Source organism: Macrobrachium nipponense, chromosome 28, assembly GCF_015104395.2.
Source record: "Macrobrachium nipponense isolate FS-2020 chromosome 28, ASM1510439v2, whole genome shotgun sequence".
Taxonomy (NCBI): domain Eukaryota; kingdom Metazoa; phylum Arthropoda; class Malacostraca; order Decapoda; family Palaemonidae; genus Macrobrachium; species Macrobrachium nipponense.
Window position 1 is genome coordinate 60,687,523 of NC_087217.1, and position 26,618 is coordinate 60,714,140.

Genomic DNA, 26,618 nt, shown 5'->3' on the forward strand with positions numbered 1-26,618 from the left:
TAACGTATTTTCATTCGGGGAATCATTCTACAAGCAAAAATTCGGGTGTAGTATGGGTAGTCCTTTAAGTCCTGTTCTAGCCAATCTGTACATGGAATACTTTGAAACTACAGTAATAAATGCAATAAAACCCAAAAACATGCTGTGGATGAGATACGTGGATGATATCCTAACATTTTTGGGATAATAGGTGGGGCAATTTCAATGAATTCCTCTCGAAATTAAAACACATTAGTGCCCAGCATCAAATTTAAAGTTGAATGGGAAACAGACAACAAAATTCCTTTTCTTGATGTTTTAATAATCAGAGATACGACAGAATACAAATTTACCATATACAGAAAACCAACGTTCTCACTTTCATACATTCACTACTTTAGCTATCATGACATTACTATCAAGATAGGTGTAGCTAGTAACTTGTTCTTAAGAGCCTTACGAATTTGTTCCCCAGAATTCCTGGAAAAAGAATTTGAACTAATTCGCAAGCAACTTTCGTCTTTAAAATATCCTGACCATATAATTGAGAAAGCAATTCACAAAGCAAACGTAATTTTCTACCGACCCCCTAAAGACAAGACCAGAGATACACCCAACAATAAAATAATAATTCCCCACCTGGACACGATTAAGAGAATAACCAACCCCCTCGGAAAATCGAACCCTTTTGTATTTACTTACCCAAACACCTTAGCCAAATCCTGATTAACGTCCAACAAAAGACATCTCCAAAGGACTCTGGGGTATACGAAATCCCATGCCAGGACTGTGACCAATCTTACATCGGATTTACAGGTAAAATCCCTTCCCCAGATTAATACAACACAAACGGTCAGTTAGGTATGGACAACAGAACTCGGCTATTTTCAACCATATAAAGAACATAACCATAGAATAAACTGGAATTTGTCACGTGTAATTTATAGCAGCAACTGCCGGTACAAGAGTCAAATGATGGAATCGGCCTTAATAAAAGAGAGGCATGGTAATGAACATCTCAAAAGGAGCATGGATTTCGGACACGATCGACAACGTCTTCATTCAACCAACCCTTAAGAAGATTAAAGGAAGATTATCAGCGGGGGTGACTTAAAATGGCTTGTTTGTGGATGGACCTCTTGGTATAAATACCACCTTTTCTGTAAACTTTTCTCATTCATCTACCTGGAAGAGGGAGACAGCATCTCTGAAATATAGTACTTTTTCTCTATATTTTGGTGTTTTTATGGCTCCTTTTATTAGATGGAATTCTGTTGTTACAGAACATTTTTACCAGTCATATATATATATATATATATATATATATATATATATATATATATATATATATATATATATATATATATATATATATATATATATATTTGCGTGTGTGTCTGTGTGTATAATAAATTCCTCTGTTAAAACAGGATACGTCTCAAGTATAAAAGGCCTATTAAAACACTGGTTTAAAGCTAAGGACTATATTTCGGTGGACTTACTTCCACCCTTATCAAAATGGGCCTTTTATATTTGAGATTATATATACGTATTTATATATATATATATATATATATATATATATATATATATATATATATATATATATATATAAATTTCTTCCTCTACAACTCCCAAAACATAAATCTCCAAATCTACCTCCTGATCTTCCTTTGTTTATCATCGCACGTCTTTGATCACTCTTCTCCCTCACATTATTCCCGATTTCCTTCGTCTCTTATTCTCTTTTAGCACCTTTCTTAAATTGCATTACTCGTGAACTTCTTCTTTCACTTTTCGTCTATTTTTGTGTTTCGCCATTTATGAGTTTCTATTTTGTTTCTCATTTTAATTTTCCTTAATATTATCCTGCCTTATTATCTAAGTTTCTTTAAATGTCTTTTCCAGTCTTGTTAACAAACTGTTCATCTCATTTTCAATTTCCTCTCTCTCTCTCTCTCTCTCTCTCTCTCTCTCTCTCTCTCTCTCTCTCTCTCTCTCTCTCTCTCTAATAATTATTCTGTTGTGAAAGCAGAGAAGCCTTACAGCGCAAGACAATATATACACTCGTCCAGTTTCCTAGTGTAGAGGAATTCCGAATTTAGTCTCTCTCTCTCTCTCTCTCTCTCTCTCTCTCTCTCTCTCTCTCTCTCTCTCTCTCTCTCACGCGCCCGCGCGCACATACGCACACACAGATAGCACTATTAAAAGCGTGCATGATTTCAGTGTAACTGATGCAAATGGACATACATATGTAAACTTATCAGAAAATGTAGCTCTCTCTCTCTCTCTCTCTCTCTCTCTCTCTCTGTACCATAAGAAGATGAATATTACATAAGACATGCATGTATGCAATGCAAGTCGTGGAAATTACCAAAATATGCATCTAAGCAAATCATTTGACGGAAATTTACCAACACAAATGCAAGATTACGCAACTTAAGCATTCACAAGAACTTTTTTACCGAATTCTCAATTGCAAGACTGCACAAAAATAAAATAAAAAAACTTGGAGAAAAAAAAAACCTTTTGTGGAATTACATCTGACAATGAACTGTGGGTTAGCTTGTATCCGAGCAGGTCTTTACCTAAAGGCGACCCACTAGTTTGGTACAGTGTAGGATGGTATGAGACTGGTGTGGCCCTCTGGTCTCTATAAATAAATATAGCTACGGAAGTTAAGGAGAGTTAAGATAAAGAGAGAGGATACTAACCATCGAGTTGTGGAAGTGGAGATGTTGGCACAGAACTGCGGGAAGATAGGCAATAATAATAATAATAATAATAATAATAATAATAATAATAATAATAATAATAATAATAATAATTTAGTAGGGAAAAACTCTCTATCACGAGAGTATATATAATGTTCTAAAGGGTCCACAATAATACAAAGTGTAAAAAGTCCGTGCATAATTTTGAAGATTTTACAGAAAGCTTTCGAACCCTTCCCTGGGTTCATTTGGACTGAAGATGAACCCAGGGAAGGGTTCGAAAGCTTTCTGTAAAGTCTTCAAAATTATACACGGACTTTTTACACTTTGTATTATTGTGGACCCTTTAGAACAAAATAATAATAATAATAATAACAATAATAATAAAATGTAAATGAGTTTCTATAAGTAATAAACGCCATGTTGACACATCCCGTCGTCCAGCCCGGGGCAGAGATATGTTTGTCCAACCCCGGGCCAACGTATTCCTGCACTTGCCCCTAGTTAAGAAAACTGAGGTTAACTTTGGTCGAGCTTTGGGATGGTACATACCGTCCAATAGTCTAATTAGCCATTTCGACTTTCTTTTAGAGTGGTTGTTACCATAATTGCATATACATAAAATAATGTAAAATAATAAAATAATGACCGAGTTATACTGTGTATTTGAGTTGGCTGTGGCTGATGAACACAGACTCAATTATGTTACAGTTGATATGCACCAACTGCTGGGAGGATGATGGGGGGGGGGGGGGGGGGGGGGGGGGGGGGGGGGGGGGGGGGGGGGGGGGGGGGGGGGGGGGGGGGGGGGGGGGGGGGGGGGGGGGGGGGGGGGGGGGGGGGGGGGGGGGGGGGGGGGGGGGGGGGGGGGGGGGGGGGGGGGGGGGGGGGGGGGGGGGGGGGGGGGGGGGGGGGGGGGGGGGGGGGGGGGGGGGGGCAAATGATAGTTTTGGGGGAAGCCGAACCACATAATACAGTGGGGATGGGATAAGCGGTAACAGTGTAATGGCTTTCATCATAAATTGCACCTCTGACAAATGAAACTCGACGTATGAAAGAAGCGCACAATTCCAGCGCCACAAATGTTCTAACTTTTCTCTCACGGAGGAACAAAATGAAAAAAATATATATATCGAAGCCGATTGACAAACAGTCCCCTAATCCGGCTTCATGGTGAGGATAACCTCGAAATTCCTATTTCCTCCGATAAGTCGTAAATATCTGCATCATTTTCGACGCGACCATTTAATTCGACGAAAACAATTCGTTTGGCAAAATTTGCCGGAAGTCAGATTTAACGAAACGTAATAGAAATGACTATTCTGTATTTCTGATGATATTACCCAACGGCGGCTTTCTCGTGGATCCCTTCGTTAATACGAAGTTTCGTATCACAATCTTTAAAGCACTAAAATATGGGGAACCAACATATCTAAAAAACTGCTTAAGTTTCTTTAGACTTGAAATGACTATTGTGATCGAATATGCAAGTGACGCCCATAGGCTATTTGAACCTAAAAACAAATTGTAAGTCAGATGAGAGAGCATTTGAACATTACGCACCAAGACTACACAGCGAAATACCGCCTGAAGGGAAGATCATACAAGGAGAAAGCAAATTTAAAAAATAACAAAAGGCTCTCCTACTCTGCAAGAACTACGAAACTGAAGAGAAAACGCTGAAATACAATTAATATTAAAATATAAGAAGCAACTTATTTAGAAAACGTACGAGGGCCGCCAGGAAGGGAACCATCCCTGTGGAGGACTGCATGTACTTAATATATATATATATATATAATATATATATATATATATATATATATATATATTATATATATATATATATATATATATATATATATTGGGTGTCCATAAAGTCCAGTATCATTACAGTTATCTACTGCTCAGAAACCATATAACATAGAGTAATGCAGTTTTTTTTGTAGGATGCTCTACATTTCCTCAAGTTTACATTCAGAGCACCTCTTTCTACAAAAAAAAAAAAAAAAAAAAAAAAAAAAAAAAAAAAAAACACTGCATTCCTCTATTTTATATGGTTTCTGAGCAATAAATACTTGTAATGGTACTGGGACTTTAGGACACCCAATATATATATATATATATTATATATATATATATATATATATATATATATATAAATATATATATATATCTGTGTGTGTGTATACACAATCAATCTCGTAAATAGAATCTACAGAATAATTCTATAAATTCAAAAAAATTGTAAAATTGCTACCAACAATCATTAGCGGCAGACAGGATAAAATACCTACAAATAAAACAACGTATTCCCAACAAGTTTGTTTTTACAAGCTATAACCTCTGCCTCACTTGTTATTGGTTGAGTTTTACATCTATCAAGTTTCCATGCGCAGTTGTTCCTCCCAATGGTACACAAACACACACACACACATATACAATGTGTCCTCTACCCGTTTATTGAAGTTAAAAGTTTCTTTCTAACATAGATGAAAAGTTTACGCATTATACGACTGAGATTCTCATAAGCGAATGTATTCATATGCAGCACGATTGTACGAACGTTTATTTGCTTTTTAGTACCTGGCATTTATGTCGTGACGTCAAGTAAATATGTGAAAAAAATTAATTAATCAACCATTCATGCCTTCATGGAAGAGTTGCGTGCAAGCTCTAAGGAACACGCAAGTGGAGGTTTATCAATTGACCGCTGATATGTGTTAAGTACGTGTTACAATGATGAACGCATTGAAGGATAGCATTCGCTACGCCAATCATTGCGGTTGGTCAACGCATGAATGGGTGACCACATACGAAGCCAAGCATTTACTACTGTGACCATTTGGGAAGGCTACGGGACGACCAATGCTATCCCAGTACTTATGTTTGAAGAAGTGTAACATGCCGTAGGGTCTGATACGAACGGCAAGGGAGGTAAAGTGGTCTTAGATACCAACGCTGGGATTATTATCGATTCGAATAAACACAATATTCAAACATATAAACAAATAGAAAACCATATCATTAAAAAAAACATGCAAAATACAAAAAGAAAATTTTCCAAATAAACAAACAAAGTTCTTCGTCGGGCAATCCCTTTCACTCCATAAATAAAATATTTCCGACTGTATAAATATTATAAGACTACGTCTGCGGCGCGTTCACAAATAGAACGTCATCGATTATTCACCTTTCTGAAAGTATAAATGAATGGAAATTAATGTTTTGAAGTAGATATATAAAACAAATCTTAAACAGGACGATTCCTTTTGCAAGGCCAGCGATGAATTGAAGAAGAAGAAGAAGAAGAAGAAGAAGAAGAAGAAGAAGAAGAAGAAGAAGAAGAAGACCGCATTACCAAAAAAATAAAACAAAATAAAAATAATTGAAAAACAAAAGAAAAAGATAATGATCGGAGACCTGTAAAAGTCTACGGAATGTACCCACCATATTTACATAGCACTAATTGGGCCCACCAGCCTTCTTCACAAGACTTACCGCCAAAGATAACGGAACTGAAATAATTCACTTGCTTAAAAACCCCTTGATAAAACAAACACACATACACTTACACACACACATATATATACATGTATACACGTGAGAATGCTCAATTGTATGCAATAAAGTCATCCTTTCCAGCGAACCCGTAGAATAGGTGCGTGGAATAAAAGCAGCAACCTTGAGGGAAACCAGATCCGCTTGATAAAATGGTGTCATACTACACACTTGCACGGTTCTCTATACAACATCTGTTGCAGCACCTCGCACTAAACCTGTTTTACTTAGACACGGGGAATCAGAACAGAGGTAAACTCTCTCATCTGCGTTGTCGTTCGCTTTGTCACATCAGCCATAGTTGAACAAGAGCGAAATTTATTTTTGATACATTGACTCAAATACGCACAAACGCACCACACAACACACAGACACACAAACACACACACATACTTATTTATACATATGTATGTGTGCGTGCTACATTTATTTAGGCATATATGTATATTTATGCACTGTATATATGGTTATATAAATATTTGTTACATTTATTTACATACACACATATGTGCACATTTAAATAAGTTATATATCACATTATATATATATATATATATATATATATATATATATATATATATATATATATATATATATATGTACGTGATATAATATATATATATATATATATATATATATATAATATATTATATATATATATATATAGTGAGAGAGAGAGAGAGAGAGGAGATGAGAGAGAGAGGACAGAGAGAGAGAGAGAGAGAGATGATAAGATTACAACACACATAAAATGTAAAATATACTGTACTACTTGTTCATTTATCAAATCTCAGAGCGGTGAACATTCAAAAATGCTACAATTGCGTCTGGTACGATTCTGTGTACTATGATTACTACAAACTGCTACTGCCAGCTGCATTGCTGTTATTCTGATTATAAAAAATTATTATGATGCTGTACTAGTTCCCTCTTTTAATACGCTTCTGATTATAAAAATTATTATGAGAAGGTACTAGTTCCCTCTTTTATTACGCTTTTTATTACTATTCATTTACTCTAGGCAGTCCATCCATTATAACGCTATGTCTGTTATCATTAGTAATAATAGTGTTCACTACTGTTACCCCCGTGTTGCTGTGCCTGTTACTGTGCCAGGTACCATATTCCCCAACTGTAAACGAGATCCGGGACTATCCCTGAAAAAAGCGGGACGCCATATCTTAAAAAGTAACCATAGAATCCGCTTGTAATTATTGTCATTAAGTTTCCCACACTCAAACTACCCTTATCTACAGGACTGGTGCAATATAGTACTATACATCTCGGGAATTTGCTACCGGATATAGTTATTTTGACTAGTAACTGTTTCCTGAATTTAAATAAGCCCATTACTGAAATACAGCATACTACTACTACTACTACTACTACTACTACACTACTACTACTACTACTACTACTACTACTACTACTGTTTAATAGAACTCTCATTATTATTGATAACTCGGTACCGCATTTTCGAGTCTCCACTGTAGTTACATTCTGTAATTTTCCACGTTACTTATATTTTGCAATCGTACCGTAAGTGGGTCACAGATGAATCACAGAATTATTATCATTTGGGATAATCTCTCTATCACGAGAGTATATATAATGTTCTAAGGGGTCCACAATAATAAAAAAAAAAAAGGTGTTAAGAGTTCGTGTATAATTTAGAAACAATTTACAAAGTTTTCGAACCCTTCCTTGGTGAAGTGTTTTTAAATTATACACGAACTATTGACACTTTTTATTATTGCGAACCCCTGAGATTATTATTATTATTAATATCATAAAGTAACAAAAGAACATTTGATACACAAATAGAAAGCACCACTACCAGGTCGGTCAGCTCGCCGTGTTTACCAAAGTACCGAGGAAAAGTTGCTATCAGGTGCTAGGGATTACGACACCTGCAAGAACACGGGGTTACCAGACTCATCCCTTTGTGAACATATCTTACTTGGAAATAAATTCTTGTTAAAACAGGATACGCCTCAAGTATAAAAGGCCCATTAAAACACTGGTTTAAAGGTAAGGACTATATTTAGGTGGACTGACTCCCACCCTCATCACTACTTGATAAGGGTGGGAGTCAGTCCACCAAAATATAGTCCTTAGTTTTAAATAAACCATAGTGTTATATTGGGCCTTTTATACTTGAGATATATATATATATAATATAAATACACACAGATAAGGATACAAATCACTACTTATACTGGAAGGAAATTTGCTCTTAGTAACGAAGAGAACGAACATGAAAAAATGAAATTTACTCTACATTTTGTGGAAGTGTCTACACATCTTCGCAAACAAAACTGTTAAATAGAGCGACTTGCACAAGTCACACACAATCCACTCGTCGAAGTGACCGAGAAAAGCAAAGGTCGTCATGACGATGACCAAATAAAATAGCGATGAGTTTAAGCCACGTTGACACAGTCGCCGCTTAACTGGATTCCATCGAACCCGGTTTTACTGAGTCTGATGCGCCTAATGTCTGTGCATCATAATGTTGAAGTTTATTGGTGTTCTAATATATATATATATATATATTATATACTATATATATATATAGTATATATATATATATATTGTATGCATTGTTTAGCTGTATTGTATGTATTTGTATGTATGGTATATTTATATATATTATATATATATATATATATATATATATTATATTGGTATGTATATATAAGTACTATATCTTAGTTTTACCAGACCACTGAGCTGATTAACAGCTCTCCTAGGGCTGGCCCGAAGGATTAGATATTTTTACGTGGCTAAACCATTTGTTACTAGCAACAACCTACAGCTTATTGTGGGATCCGAACCACACTATATCGAGAAATGAACTTCTATCACCAGAAATAAATTTCTCTGATTCCGCGTTGACCGAGATATATATATATATAATATACATACATGCATACGTATATATTTACATGCTTATACACACACACATATATATATATGTGTGTGTGTGTGTACGAGATGGGGAGACAGACGAACAGAACGCTGTAACTAAACATTTATCACCAAACACAAAGTAGACATGAATACCATAAAAAAAAAAAAAAGAAAGGTCGACATACACGAGCGTTTGTTTGTTGGTTACAACTGGGTGGAGCTGGATCTCATCCACCGAGGGTTGAGGTTAGGCGAATCGAGTCGCTAAATGCAAGGCAGGTGATACTCTGGCCAATGATACCATAGAAGGCGTTCGAGTAAAAGTTTAATAGGTGTTCACTGCATTCCGTTTCCATCGTGGACAAGGCGTATTTGATAGGACCTCAGACACCAGAAGCTATTTTATGTTTTATTTGGTTATTTTGATATTCTGAGATGGTTGAAATTGTTAGTTACACTCATTCGTTGCAAGTTTGTTACAGTGTTTCCCTATATATAGATATATATATATATATATATATATAATATTATTAATTTAATAGATATATATAAATAAATTATAATATATTAATATAATATACAAATAATATATATTATATTATATATATTATTATATATATATATAGATATAGATATTAAAATTTATACCTCACTTGTTGGTCGAGTCGATAATGTCACTGAAGTCCTGATTTCTCCTCTTTTCTCTGGAACTAGTTCGACCCACGACCAGGACGAAATTATTAGCAACTAAAAAATTTTTCCCCTTCGGTTTAACGTATATGAAAATATTTTAATTCCCGAGGTAGAGCGAATTGGGATAATTAAAGGACATTTTAAGCTCGATGTATATATCTGTGTATGTATATATACACCCCTACTATATATGTATAAATAACTTGATCACGAAGTATATAAAACGTGATGCTATGTATAAATAAAGGTTTTTTGCCACGAAGGAAAAAAATGAAAAAACGAGTTGGCCGAGTACTTTCGGTCCTATTCGGACCCTTTACTGAGGCATACTCTGTAAAGGGTCCGAATAGGACCGAAAGTACTCGGCCAACTCGTTTTTTCATTTTTTCCTTCGTGGCAAAAAAACCTTTATTTATATATGTATATGTATTGTATGTACGTGTGTATATATATATATATATATAATATATATATGTTAGGATATATATATATATATATATATATATATATATATATATAAAGAGAGCCAGAATATGAACTACGTATGTTGGTGTATATGTGTAATATATATAGTATATATCATTATATATATATATATATAGTATATATATATATATATATATGTATGCATGTATGTATAATATAATACTTTTATCATTAAGTTTCACTTAATAAAAGATGAAAAAATCAGAATACAAATTACGTATTACCGTGCGAGATAACTCATTAAACTACTTTATCATTAAAGAATTTGATTGACATGTTATCAATAAAATTATGATAGTCTCGAGAGTTAAGAATGTAGATAAAAGATCGGAAGAAGATGAAAAGTTGATACTTTTTTCAATTTTTTAACCAAGTTATGCATTTTTACAGATTTATTGAAATTTATTGTATACATAACTACAAGGAAAGTAACGGGACTCAATATCATCTGTAGAGGGATGTTACGAAAAGTTATCCAAATTTTAAATACCAACCACGAACAAGAAAATTGGGTAAAAAGACTAATTTATCATAAAAGCAGTATAATTTGAAGCAATAAAAAAAGAATGATTTGCCAAAAATTCTATCCAGAGAAGTTGAAGAAAGCAACAAAATAAAATTTTAAAAATAGAATAATTTGCCAAAAATACTACTCAGAGAAGTTGAAGAAAACGATAAATAAAACGATATTCATCAGTTAAAATTCCACCCATCGGAAAGAACCCCAACTTGCAACAATCTTATTATCTGGAAATGAAGGGAAAGATCGGTTGTCCGAAGTTCTCTCCCAAAAGAGATCAATGAATATTCTCCCAAAATTAGATAAACAGAAGAAGACGAACAGAAGACGAAGAGAAAGAGAAGAAGACGAAGAGAAAGAATCTGGAGAGAAATAGACTCCAAAGGGTATATTCTAACAAGCCATACTGCGTCAAACGGTGTTGCGTCCGGAGACGTGGAATCGGTGCTCAGAGAAAGAAGAAGAAGAAGAAGAGGGAGAGGTAGACAGAGAAAGGAGAGGCCTCCAGAGGAAGGGGTTGGGTTGGTGGGGAATGGGAGGAAGGGGGCGTTGGGGAGGGGAAGGGGAGGCCGCGATGTAGGGGGAAGAAAGAGAGGTGAGTGCCCCGTTGACACGCTGACTTTCCATGCAAGGAGAGAGAGAGAGAGAGAGAGAGAGAGAGAGAGAGAGAGAGAGAGAGAGAGGCAATCATGTGTTTTAAAGGGAGCAAACACGAGTGTAAGTAAAAGGTAGAGATAACGGAAGATAAGAGAGAGAGAGAGAGAGAGAGAGAGAGAGAGAGAGAGAGAGAGAGAGAGAGAGAGGAGGGGGGGGCCAATCATGTGTTTTAATGAACCAAACAGGAGTGCAAGTTAAAGATAAAGTGATAACGGAAGATAAAACAGAGAGAGAGAGAGAGAGAGAGAGAGAGAGTTGACTGAAAGTAAAAATGTCTCCTAAAGATAAGCGAAGTTAGGAGAGGGATTTACAATCGGTTACGTCAGACACACCTTGTTAATAAACATCTGTCCAAATAAGGGTAGAAACGTCTTCGAAAATTACAATTTAAATGTTCAAACGAAACGGGAAAAGGAATGTATGATTTTTTTCAATAGAATTCTCTCTCTCTCTCTCTCTCTCTCTCTCTCTCTCTCTCTCTCTCTCTCTCTCTCTCTCGTTGTGATGCCGGTTTTAATAGTCATATATCAAATCTTCTCTCTCTCTCCTATCTCTCTCTCTCTCTTCTCTCTCCGTTTGACGTCAGTTTTAATAGACAAATCTCTCTCTCTCTCTCTCTCTCTCTCTCTCTCTCTCTCTCTCTCTTGTTGTAATGCCGGTTTTAACAGCCACTAGTCAATCTGTCTCTGTCTCTCTCGTTGTAACGCCAGTTTTGATAGACACAAATCAATCAATCAATCTCTCCCTCTCGCTCTCTCTCTCTCTCTCTCTCTCTCTCTCTCTCTCTCTCTCTCTGCGGGTCGGTCACCTTCTTTTGCAAATGGTTACTTTCTCTCTTTTCGATTATCCAAATTCCCATACAAGGTCACCAACTCGAGAAGGGATCGGCGGATTCCCATGACCCTCATACCCAAATCATCTCACGCAACGCCACAAAGAAGAGATATCTCACTCAACGACATGCTCGTCAGTGCCTGTCCAGGAGCAAGAAGCAGAAGTTCGACCTAGGAGCTCCTAGTTGGACGAGTGGTTTACATGCTCACCTACCGATTCGGTAGTCCCGAGTTCGATTCCCCTGCCAACGTGTAGTCAGCAAAATTTACTTCTGGTGATTCGAGATTAATTTCACGATATAATGTGGTTCGGATCCTACAATAAGCTGTAGGTCCCGTTGCTAGGCAACCAATTCGTTCCTAGCCACGTAAACATATCTACTTCTTTGGGGCAGCCTTAGGAGAGCTGTTGATCAGCTCCTCACAGGTCTGGTTAAACTAAGATAGACTTAACTTTTTTCTGGCCTAGGAAGTCTTTCGGGCAAATGAATGCGCCGGGGTGTTGTCCTTGGGCTTTTTTGTTTGATTTTTGTTGCTGTTGTTGTTGCTGCTGCTTTGTTTGTTGTTGCTATTGTTTGTTCGACTCGTTGAACGAGTTTATTTACATACGCAGAGGGCTGTCTTTTGTAAACACTCCATGCCGGATACAATGAACAGGCGAAGCACTGTTTGTTGCGACCAATAATAAATATCTCTCACTCTCTTGCTTTTCATTCAAGTTCGAAAATAATAAATAAATAACCTTTTAGCTTTCGACTGCGGCCTGAATCGCCAACGTCAACAGTGGCAATAGGCCTATGCAACGTGAAATGAATGTCGATTTCAAAGGATTACGCTGCCTATTTGACAGGAGTATTGTTTGTATAGAACACTGACTACTTAATACGCCTATTTAATTGGAAAAAAGTCATAGTTATTAAAAAAAACTCTAATTTACAAATGCCATTTACCGAGAGCAGTAGCTGTTTGAAGTGAACACAGTAGGCCTACTAAGCCATGATATTTCAAGCATATTTCGAATCCTCGGCCTAAAACTGTCACTTTTTATCAGTATCATCATATTTATAAATATCTCTAGATTACTAACACTAATAACTGAGAGCGAAAGATATTTGCAATGAAAATAAGGTCTACTAAGCCTACATATTTCAAGTAGGGGCATCAACAATCTCCGACTAATAACTCCCACCTAATATCAGTACAATCATCTAAATTAATTATGTTACCTTACTATCTCTACAAATTACGAACTTCTGAATTATTATTATTAATAATATTCAGCAGATGAAACCTATTCACACGGAATAAGCCCACCAAAGGGGCCACTGACCGGAAATTCAAGCTTCCAAAGAGTATGGTGCTCATTAGGAAGAATATAGAGGAAGTAAAGTGAAATACAGAAGTAAGAGATCCTACTTATCATTAAAAAATAAGTAAATAAATAAAAACAAACAGATAAACAAGGCGCGATCCAACCTCCAAATTACTCGGGACACATGCTAAGATCTACGGTCAAATACCCGGTTGTTTCACCAACGAAAATTAAAACTAAATACGCTATATTCTATTAGAAATAATTATTCTGAACTGTTTAACAACCACAGTATTTATTTTATACATTTTCATTCTCATACACAAATCATATATATCCTATTCTACAATTCTTGTATATTTAACTCATCGCGAACTAGCTTTTTAAGACCATTCCAGGCTTTTTCATAGGGATTTCCTACCTCCTCCTCCAAGCAACAACAACAACATAGTAGTTTGTAGACTTACTCCCCAAGTAAGTGAAATGGTACTCAAGTGGAAAAGAAGAATAGTATTAGAGGAGTCATGTATTGCATTTTCGATTGAACTTCTGAAGTTCTTGCTGTACAACTTCTTCTGACTTGGCAATCTTACTTATCAGAAACTTTTTTTTTTTTTTTTATAACTTGACTCGGTCTAATAATCCTACTTAAACAATCGTAATCCCTCCGTTTCCTGGAAACGATTACACGTTTATTACGCGTCTTTAGTTCGAGAGACACCCGACCGCCATAAACTATGTAAACATAATATGGCGTCAAGTCTTCTCACGGCGGCTTTCGTCCATGAGAATTACACAACGAACCTGTCCTGCCTCTGCAACACGGATCACGTTCCTCACCTCTTGCGTAACTTCGTTCATAAGGTTTGCACTCGTACCTAAATATATAAACATACATATACATAAACACACACATATATACATATATAGATTAAGATTTAATTTGTCATTTATACTCAATTTCGATTACCGTTTTTCATTATCCTCTTGGAGTGTTGTTCTCTCTTTTTGCTCTGTCGGTGTTCTGGCCCCTTGGTCTATAATCAACCTTTGTGGCACTGATATTCTACATAATGAAAAAGAGCCTGTTCATGCCATTTATAACTCATCCAAAAGTTGTGAATATGAATATATATATATATATATATATATATATATATATGTATATATATATATATATGTTTGTGTGTTGTGTGTGTGTGTGTGTGTGTGTGTGTGTGTGTGTGTGTGTGTGTGTGTGTGTAAAAATTCAATTATTCTTCTTAAAAAATAATTGTATTAACAATTCTTTTTTACGTAGTAAACTTGTGCCCTGTGTTTATTTATCATTATATATACATATATGCGTACATACACACATATATGCATATATATACAATATATATGTGTGTGTATGCATGGACCAAGAGGTGAGACACTGAATTCAGGCAGGATGGAATAACTGGAGGTCTGCATCAGGGGTACTCTGTGACAAGAAGGTCCCTCTGAAATTGAAAGAAAGTTCCATAGGACGGTGGTCAGACCAGCAATGTTATATGGAATAGAAACGGCAAGTATGAGGAAAACAGAGGAGAAGAAGATGGATGTAGCAGAAATGAGAATGTTGAGATGGATGTCGGGAGTAACAAGGGAAGATAGGATTAGAAATGAGTATATAAGAGGATCAACAAAGGTAGCTGAAATATCAAAGAAAATACAGGAAGGAAGGCTTCGATGGTATGGACACCTGTTACGAAGGGAGGAACGTCATGTTGGAAGACATACGATGGAAATGGAAGTGCGGGGTAGAAGGAAGAAGGGAAGACCAAGAAAGAGATGGCGTGATTGTGTAAGGGAAGATATGGAATTGAAAGGTATAAATGAGAACGAGGCACAAGACAGAAATCGATGGAGACGACTCATTCGTAATGGCGACCCCATATAAAAATGGGTTTAAGCTAGGAAGAAGAAGAAGATGTGTGTGTATGTATGCATATATGTATATATAATAATAAATACACAAATGACAAATACACAAATGACACGACTTTACTACATTAAAAAGCATTGGTAATACAATTCATTTCTTAACAAGAATAATGAAATTTTTACCTACGACGATCGAAGGAAAAACTGAAAGCTATTTCGAATATCTAAAGAAAGAAATTAGCGGCTGCTAAGAATCTCGCGACATCAATCCAATCGCGCCATAAAAAGTCAATTCATAAACGGGGTTGATTTCAATGCGGCAGCGAAACAGCATATCTTGCCGGACCAGGCGCGGTAAATGTTGATCCGAACGCAATAACTATTAGAGTAAGTCAATTTGACAGGGAAAACCTTCTGCCTATTTGGCCATTGTGCAATAAACTATTGACCCTGTTAAACCTGATTTTATCTAGGAGCCACGAGCCGCGTCATCACCGGGTGTTTCAGGCGATGTGGTATTTCATTCCACGCATCTTTGCGTTTGGGGACAGTGATAAAACCAGAGGCAACAACAACAACAAGAACAACAACAACAACAATAATAATAATAATAATAATAATAATAATAATAATAATAATATTAAATAATAATAACAATAATAATAACAATAATAATAATAATAATAATAATAATAATCAATAATAATAACTAATAATAATAATAAGAATAATAATAATAATAATAATAATAAAAATATTTTATCAAAAATAATGGCAGAATTCACAGAATTGATTCTATACAAAATTCTTTCAATTCACCTTATGATTTGAAAGAAGTTTGTGTAGAATCAATTCTGTGAAATCTGCCATTATCTTTAATAAAACATGTTTGAAAGAAGGTCTGTTACCAGCATACACAATAATAATCATAATAGTTTTGGAGCAACAGATTCACAATTATGTATATGTGTCCTTATATTTAAAGATAAATCTGTACAAAAAGCTTTCGGGAATCTGTTCGATCGAAAATGGGAATCGAACAGACTCCAAAAGCCTATCTGTATAGATTTACCTTTCAATATAAGGACATATAAACATAACTGTGGATTTGTTTTTCCCTTTTAAGACTCGTGCTACTATGAGTATTATTCTAACAGCAGTTTTGTGTGTAAGATAAAAAGTTGTATACATATAATTTTTCCTTGTATAAGGAAAAATTATATTTATACAACGTCCAACCCAAAGACTGCCTTTTTCATCCCAGGCCATTACATAGGTGTGAAGAATAGAATTCCCTTGCTCGCAGCTTCGCAGCGATACGTAAAAACCTTGAGCAGTCTCGAACCTTTTATATAATAATAATAATAATAATAATAATAATAATAATAATAATAATAATAATAATAATAATAATAATAATAAACTTCAAAACCTATTGCGTCTCTGTTGAACAAAGCGATGAATTAAGTTTATCATTGTCAACCGTAGAGGGCAAACTGTGTGGCACTGAGTACTGTAGTAGATTCACATCAACCTTGTATTTGATGTTTGGGCTAGTCCCTTACGACGCTCCTGATTGGCTGTTGATAAGCCATTCACAGGGCTGAAAACTCTCAGTCTCTCGAGAGAGTTCACATGGGTAGGATCTATGTTCCACCTCTCCTGAGGGATACGTCTTTCAGGAGAGGTGGAACGCACATCCTGCCTATGTGAACTCTCGAGAGAGACTGAGAGTTTCCAGCCCTGTGACTGGCTTATCAACAGCCAATCAGGAGCGTCGTAAGGGACCGGCCTAGACATCAAATGCACGGTTGATGTGAATCTACTATACCTCTAGCCTAAAATTTTACTTCTTTACTGTCCATATATCGAAATGACACTTTCTGGCTATCTGGAAGTCCTTCGTTGTTATGAAACACTATGTATTTTGTTTCTTGATAATATTTCATCTTAGGATAGAAATATCACAAAATCGTTACCTGGAAAATGCAAGTATCACAGTGTACTTCCGATAGTTTCGGTACGATGCCAATAAAAGAATTACTTTAGATTTCTCCCTCAAATTGAACAAGGTAAATACACTAGTTTTATAGGTAAAGTCTTTCGCGTTGTCATGAAAAAAACAAATTTTACAATACCGTTTGTGTGAATAGATCATTATTAATTTTTTTTCTATCTCAACCATCCTATTCGACTGCGCGGTATTCGTATAGTCCATCACTTTTCTCACTATGTGCGCTGCTGTTTCTAATAGCACAAGCCCACTTTTCTGCATGAGTCTTGGAGCTACTTTCTTTTCAAGGATCTTGGGATCGTGCCTAGTGTTCCTATGATGATGGGTGCAATTTCCACTGGCATATCCCGTATCCTTCTAACTTCTGTTTTCCGGTCTTGGTACTTTATTATTATTATTATTATTATTATTATTACTTAAAAAATAATAAAAAAAGACAAAACACTTACAAAAATAGCTATAATCATAAACTGAAACAACAAATAACTTCTCCAGAAGCATAGATTATAAACTATAGCGGTATGCAAGTAACACCCACTCCGCCTTTTCCCTGCTAATGACAGATCGGCCCCTCCTAAACAACCGACCTACAGAAGACCCTTGTCCACTATATCTTTCCCAATCTATGTTCCTTATTTCTCTCTCCAATTTGAGCCTACGCCCTTTCTACACCCACAATGCCCTGGACACGGTCTCCCTCCTCTAAGGAGCCCTAAGAAAACAGCGCCAGCTGAACCAACGATTCACATTCCTTACAACTTACTTTATTACAATGAGTCCTAACGCGAGGAGGACTATTCGTCAAGGCTGAATACGAATGCTGTGAGTCCTACTCATTAACGTGGAACCCGAAAGGCGTGACAAGCTCCAGGTGTAGAATACACAACTTTACCAATAAATTAAATAAGTGTACTTTAAATATTTCCGGAACTTTCGACTTTCTGAAAAACAGAAACAAAATATTAAAATATAATATAATATCTTCCTGTCTCCTCCATAATTTTAGCTTCATTTTGTTCATCTTTAAACATTTAGCAAATTAAGAAATAATCGTTACACCTAACTTAATAACAGCTTACTTTTCTAGATACTATAATTATAAAATACCCACTAAGCTTTGTGGGTTAATCCAGATAATGCCTCAGTGTAAAAATGGTCACAAAAAGAAGTTCTATCCACGTAGCATGTATTCATCATGAGCCTCGCCACTGAAAATATTTGAGTTTGCTTTTGCTCAGTATAATTAGTATATATTCCTAAGAATTATTAATTAATTGATTAATTTATTTATTTATTTATTCGCTCATTTAGTTACTTATTTATTAATTTATTTGTTGCATTAAGCACGCATTGCTTCTCAGTTACCTTTACAGTTACTATGAATCTGCATTTATTAAATACTTTCGTATTTAATAAACTTGCAAACGTTAGTTTAATCAGAAAAGATCATAAATGACAATCCACCAAAATTAATAAATAAACAAGTCATGTGTATGTATGTATGTATTATGTATCTGAGTTGACGCAGATAGTCTAAGGTTAATAAAATCCAACGGTTAAAAACAAGTCTGAAAATGACCAGCAGTATAGTGTAATGCATATGTATCTTGAGTTGACGCAGTATCTAAGGTTAATAAAAATCCACGTTTCAATAGTCTTGAAAATGATCAGAGCGAATAAGTACTTGACATAAGTAAACGACATCTGTGGAACTGCTTGACTGTTGCCGTCATTTTTGACAAGAGTGGAATACCGATGGAAGTAAATATAGATTTCAATTTGAATTCTCCTTCGTTGCTTTTGTAACACAGGTGGAATTGTCGTATTAAGACCGGTTAATTCTGGCTTGGTTCCACGAAGTGCCGTTGTACAGAACACACACACACACACAGACGCCACAGACAAATCAATACATTTCCTTCGTTAAGTCATAAGTTAACCCACATCTCCGCAAACAAGCCTAATCTGAAGAAGAAGAAGAAGGAGGAGAAGAAGAAGAAGAAGAAGAAGAGTCAGACACGTGAAATGAACGACCGACTGGCGACTGACTGGTTTCTTCTGTAGACTGGGATTAACCAGAAATGGAAACCGAGGTCGGAAATGAACGTTTTTAAATAAATAATTATAAACCGAGGTCGGAAATAAACGTTTTTAAATAAATAATTTTAAGTATAAATAGGATTCTCTTGTAGGAAATTTTAACAAAAATCTATTTCGATAAATATTATTTAAAAACAATTCAACATCTGACAACCATGGCTTTCAGTATGAAACGCAAAAACTTAAAATTCGAAAGAAAACAGAAAAGAACACCACAATACAAGACAAAGGGAGTGAAATAAAAGGAGAAAATGATTACCCTACAAGAAACAATGTAAAAAAGAGAGAAAGGAAGAGAAAGACAGAGAAAGAGGGAGGACGGAAGGCTTCGCAGTCTATCAAAATTCCGCTAACCAGTGAAAGTGACGTCCGGAATAGACACACTCGCGTTGATGTCAGCAGGGTTGGAGAGCGTCACTCATGGCTGCCGACACTCGGCCACACCAGCCTCGGTAAATATACGGATGATGTCACGGCCATGTAGGATGGGGGGCGGGGGGTTGTTGTTGTTTGTTAACAATTACAACCAAGTCAATCACTGATGTATGCTAAGGTGACCGTCACATTAACAACCGCAAAAGTCAGTCAATAAACATTAAGAATAATAACGTCATCCATAACAGATAGTATTGGTTTTACCACCAAGTTCATGTCATAGATTTCTAGTGAATTTTAATAATTTTAACATCAACGAACAATACCATAAGTAGTGGCAGCAGTAACAGAAATAATATACGTATTAAGAAGTAGGGGAGCAGTACGAAGTAATAATAATGTTCATTATTAAAAAGGATATTTAATTTTTCTAATATTGTTAAGTGAACCCCCTTTTCTTTCTTCGTGTGCCTCTCTTCCCTGGGTGACTGACCGACAGATAATATTCATCCCTTCTCTTTGTCTATCGACTGATCAAGAAATTTGCGAAGCGGCCGGGTTAACTACTTGATTAATTGCAAATGGATTAAGGAGAAACTCATTAGATCATTAACTACGGCCTAATCGTGCCATTAATATAAGGGGAAAGGGGGTTAGGTTTGCAACCGTACGATCGAGGCTTGCGTCACAGAGGTGATTACACCGGGACCAGAGAGAGAGAGAGAGAGAGAGAGAGAGAGAGAGAGAGAGAGAGAGAGAGAGAGAGAGAGAGAGAGAGGTTCTCAATTAGTAACCGTTCTGCTGTAGAAAACGGGGACAACAGAAAACGGGGATGTTAACACCTACGGGAGGTTTTCTACAACACCTGTAGACAATTTACCTCTCTTTCATGATCAAACAAATTCCCTCCCGATTCGCTTAACAAGAGAAACCAGGACAGCAATTACATCCCCACTCACAGCAGGAGCGCTAATAAAACCGTCCTACTCTAAGACTGCAACACAGCACAAGCTATTCCACCAGTAATACTAGTCTATATCTCGCAGGTTAGAAGGTACAGCCAATCCCATGGAGATAGGCGGGCCTTCTAACGAACAAGGGGGGGATGTCTGTGCGTTCAGTTCACGAATTTATGCTTCAATGCATGAAATTCGTTTGATCGTGTGAACACGCATGCAATGCGCGCACGAGCTCTTATGCATTATCATTGGAGCTCCTTGTCAACCGTGCATGGCAGAAATTGCGCCTAAGAACGAATTTAAAGGTTATTGTCAACCTTATTCACGGCTCTGTAAATGACTTTTGTTACCTATCGACTGCAGAAAACTGTGTTTACCATCGTATGAAATTACCCTATCCTAAATCATTAAGATTTTCCAAACTAAATCATGACTACACAACTAATTTAGTACTTCTTAATAAGAGATACTTTAATAGCCAAATTTTTTCCAAGAAAAAAAAAGTAACCTCACAGATGACCGAATTGTACATTATTTTTATTGTTGGAATAACCCAAGTTATTAGCACGTCTGAACAGACCATCTTTACCATCTCAAGATATGATCCTCATCCACCGAGAGAGATAGAGATAGAGAGAGAGAGAGAGAGAGAGCGAGAAGGAGAGATTTCCACCATACACTTGAAAACACAAACCATTACCTCTTCTTCTCTTACCAAACCCAACCAATATGGCGGCGGTCGACCTGAAGCCGACGGCTAACACCGAAGTTGGTTGGATGCAAATCCGCCAGCAGCACCTTCGCTTTCGCCATGGGGCAGTGGTGGCGGTGTGGTGATAGAGATGATGGTGATGACGGCCACGGCGGTGGCGGTGTTGCTGGTGGAGGAGGATGAGACAGAGAGAGAGGGAGAGATGTTCAAGAGGGGGAGGAGGAGGACGAATGGAAGAAACAATATTTTCCCCCTAATTTGACTTGCCCTAAAACATTGAACACACGGGAGTGTGCAGAGAGAGAGAGAGAGGTTTTGTTTTCTCTTCTTTCGAGCGTTTGGGGAAAATAAAGGAGAATCTGCCAATTCCATCAGGGGAAAAAAGGGAGGGCAATAAAAATAATGGATATCATACATATTCAGGAGAGAGAGAGAGAGAGGGCAAAGTAGCTGCTCTGCTCTTCCCCCATCACCACCATCGCCAGTCAAGCACCTCTGCAAAGGCCGCTGGGAGCAGGGTGGTCGCTCAGTCTAGTTGGCCGCTAGAGAATCACACTACTCTTGGCGCACCTATCCCCCGCCACTCCCCTCCCCCCGACTCATATACTAAGACCGACCCCCCCCCCAACCCCTTTATTCCCAAGACCACACCAACAAGTCCTCTTCCCCCCTACGTGCCCCAACACCCCACCTTAAAATTTACCACCACCCCCCTCCGAGGTATCCCCACATTTCCTTTCGTCTCTCTCTCTCTCTCTCTCTCTCTCTCTCAACGATTGACGATTTTCCCCAATATAACGCACTACATTACATGTCCTTATGAGTCCTTCTCGGAAAAGGCTAATACATGTGACCTTCCTTCCCTCAGCGCAACCGAAAAGGGAGGGACGACGTAGAGAAGAGGGAAAAAATCCCTTTGTCCTTGTTTTAAGGACAAAATGGCCTGCCTACCGACACTGACGTTCGTCGAGAGAAAGAGAGAGAGAGAGAGAGAGAGAGAGAGAGGGTTGTGACGACCTATTCCCTCCGAATGTGTGCGCGTGTGTGTGTGACGTGTGTTAAGCCTTAGGAAATCTCCACGTGCAAATAGCCTACACGTAGGTACTCTCGTGAGACTGAGGGCCCTGCACGTCACCATCGATGTGACCAAAACAAATATGGAAGATTTACGGGGAAGAAACATTAGTTTTTCAGGGAAAACTCTACGGTCATTGCACGCATCCTTTGGAGGTTCATCGATAGAATGAGTCGGGACTCGGGTGAAGATGAATGCGGGAGGCGGCTAAAGCTTGTAATTGCAAGCACGCACACACACAAACACACACACATACACATGCACAATGCCTTAATATGCGTGCCAGGCGAGCACACGCCACGCACGCATCTGCGCGTGATAGAGTAGGCGGAGAGGATAGGGAATGGTAGGTAACACAGAAAGGGGGGAGGGGAGTTTGTGTAAGGGAGGCTTGGCCTTGCTGTCTATGCTTAACCCTGAGAGAAAGAGAGTGAAGGAAATGACATCATCCAGTGAGCAATACCTTTCAATTGGTACATTTCCCAAAACATGTACTAGACCGACCGAGTCAGTCGTTGTGCCGAGTCTCGTGTTTTTATGTAAAAAAAACAAAAATTGTACATTAAAAATTGATATGACATGATCTACACGATAGAGACAAACCAATGCACCACAAAGCGGAGGTGAAATGATAGGCACCAAGGGAGGTCTGGAGACTACTGAATAAAAGCTATATGTATATATATATATATATATATATATATATAAAAGATTAAACGAGGCATTCTGAAAAATAACCTTAACTCCTTCCTAACGGTAACAGAGTGGACAGCCAGAAGACACTAATTCCAGTTAATATAATCATTAGCTACGAACTGGAAAAATAAATCTAATGACTGATTTGGGTTAAAGAGATAACACGTTATCCACAGTTATCTTACAGAAAATCAATAATGATAACATTCTCCTTTCTTCTGTCTACTACAAAAACTTAACTGAAATAAACATAACCAAATCAATTTCCGAGAGAGAGAGAGAGAGAGAGAGAGAGAGAGAGAGAGAGAGAACGCGTAGAAATGTTCAAAGAATGGCATCTGAGAAATGTCAAAACTCTACACAATGTAAGGCAACTCTATGAAAAACAAAATAGACACAAGGGAAACACACAGGAAATCTGTCTTGAACCGATGTATAGAAAACGAACGAAACCCCAAGATAATAGAGCAGGAAAGGAAATAAACTCAACGTTTATAGCAATAAATAAATACTAGTAAACTAACGCAAAATATAGATAAGATACCGAGAGCTACAAAAAATGTTATAGGAAAAGAAAAAGCGATGAAATATACTGGGATGGAGTAGAAACAGAAAACGGAATAATCAGAGAGAGAGGGAGAAGATGACAGTCAGGGTTAACTATAGAAAACGAGCATTCACGAAAAAGTGGAGTATCGAGAATTTATCCCACGAAAATAATGAGAGAGAGAGAGAGAGAGAGAGAGAGAGAGAGAGAGAGAGAGAGAATTCTTACCTTATCTTACAAGAATCGAAAGAAAAAGAGATAAGAACACGAACACTTTAGTTATAGAAAACACCATACAGACAACTCATGAGAATATGTAGCGTGGTCAGCCTATGCTATGTCCATTTAAGGCAATGATAGGTTTATAACTACTGGTGAACACCTGTAGAACTGTATGGCTTAATAGAGAAGACATCTGCAAGCACAGTATACACTAATATAATAATAATAACAATTAAGAAAGCAATCATTTGAGAAGTTAAAATATCAAGATTCAAGAAAATAATGAAAAACAAACCCAAAGAAATCAACCAGGAGACCAACGTTGAACAATAAGTCGATAATATAAGGAAAGTTTTGGCAGCTTTAAAAAGGTCATGGCTGAATAAAAACTTTTGCGCGTAATAAATTTTTTAAAAGGTTAATTCATTCTCCTTCCACCGTGCGTACAGTTTCTTCCGTTATCGCAATCTTATCGTCGCTTTAAAGGAAAATTAGCCTAATTTTACTCCTCCTTTTCAAATCTCCCAGACTTTGTTACATAAATATGAACGTCTTTTCCTAGTCCCGTTCCGCTGTTCTCAATGTCCTTGTAAAATGTCCTACCCTGATCGCTCAAAGCCTTCCCTTCAGTCCTCTTCCATATATTGCAGATCATCCGTTCCTATATTTCCTGTCAACCAAAGTTGAATTTCCCTGTTTCCATTAGTAGCCGCCACCTTGTATTCCAGCGGTTCCCTCCCTCTCCCTCCTTTCCCAGTTTCCGTTCCCTTTCCCGAATTCCAATATGGCCGACCCACCAACAAGTTTCTTGTTCTATCGTCCGTATTGCCTCATTCCGCCTTTACAATACCGCTCCCTCGCTCCCACGCCTCTCTCGCCAATTCAGTTCCTAAAGCTTTTCATCAGTTCTGTTCCCAAAGCGTTTCAGCAGTTCTTCTCTAAGCTCATTGCAAGCGTCCGTATATACAGTTTCGGTAACGTTCCGCCATTCCCGGCGTTCATCAGTCACGTGTGCTCTTTTGAAGGAGGTATTTTTGGGGAGGTCAAAGAGGACGTGGCCAGATCAGATGGCCACCGGAGACAGCCATGTCTTTCCTGCTCTTGCGGTACTGTACGGGATAGAGATAGAGAGAGATTGAAAGAGAGAGAGAGAGAGAGAGAGAGAGAGCGTTTTAAACAAAACCCCTAGAGTTAGGGTTACCACAACCGTACTTCTAAGTTATTTTGAATAACAAACTCTCATGTTGAAATGGTGAACACTACTTCTTCAACCGTCATACTGACACGATTAATGAGACGACATAACCCAAATCGATACACAGACCGTCGAACCCCAAAACCAAATTTCGTTCGGTCTAAATGGTAGCTTGAAGTACGCACGAATTCTTGCACGGGCACCAAACTATAAGGTCACAGGCTGCTTGCTTGCATTAATGGGTTTCTGTCATGCAGTCACACAGGTATTACGCTCTATTTATAACTTCTTGGGACACGGCAGAAAGAAAGACAGAGGAGGAAGTGAGAGAGAGAAAAAAAACTAGGCCTACCAAAGTAAATAGGCATAAGACTGGGATACTTTAACTAACAACCAGACACATGTGCGATTTATGGCACAAAACATTACAAGGAAAGAGGCAAATACAAGTCTATATTTCAACAAATAAATAGACCTAAAGCAAGATTCCGTCAATAAACTTCCCTGTCTAAAAGGCCCATAATTTCTTGAAAAAAAGAACATGCCTTTACATGAACTTTTAAATAGATTTGTAATGACTTCCGCGTTTTGTGCTTATAACTGAAAAACAATGTATACAAAAGTAAAAACCTTCTGTTGATAACACATTTCTTGGTTTTCATTTACTTATGTAAAATCTACAACGTTGACCAATTTACTTTATTAGTCATATTAATAGTAACAAAGTAAGATGCAGTAGCGAGGTGGTTTGTGGACACCTTAAAATATATATTACGGACCCTAAATTCAATCGCTACCAACAAACGAGAGAGAGAGAGAGAGAGAGAGAGAGAGAGAGAGAGAGAGAGACCCATATCGTAGGTGATGGCAGAACCAAAATCGGTTGCCACTTAGCCAATTCCTGTACGCGTGTCTAAGGAATTTTTGTTGATCTATAAATATCCATTATAAGGTCTGATTCCCTTCCAATACCTTGTGGAGTGGCGATTTGGTGGCCTTGCCTACGTCATGGAGGTGCACGACCCGAGACTTGCTGCTTCACCTTTCCTGAGGAAAGCATTTTGATCGAAAATCCTGAGGCTATCAACGTCTACTGGCGCACAGGGCGTCTGGAGGACTTGTTGACAAGGAGGAAGGCTGGTCCGTT

General features: G+C 37.4%; 1 protein-coding gene across 6 annotated transcripts in view; it reads right to left on the bottom strand.

The window, feature by feature from the left end:
- LOC135201795 (serine/threonine-protein kinase tousled-like 2) overlaps positions 1 to 26,618 on the bottom strand; it is a 218,805-nt gene that overhangs the window by 121,217 nt on the left and 70,970 nt on the right. For 4 of the 6 annotated variants that reach the window (XM_064231053.1, XM_064231058.1, XM_064231054.1 and 1 more), the window contains exon 2: positions 2,694 to 2,728. The exons of the other annotated variants lie outside the window; for them this stretch is intronic. In XM_064231053.1, coding sequence (XP_064087123.1) covers positions 2,694 to 2,728 — 35 coding nt within the window. The remainder of the gene's footprint in view (positions 1 to 2,693; positions 2,729 to 26,618) is intronic. 6 annotated transcript variants of the gene reach the window in all.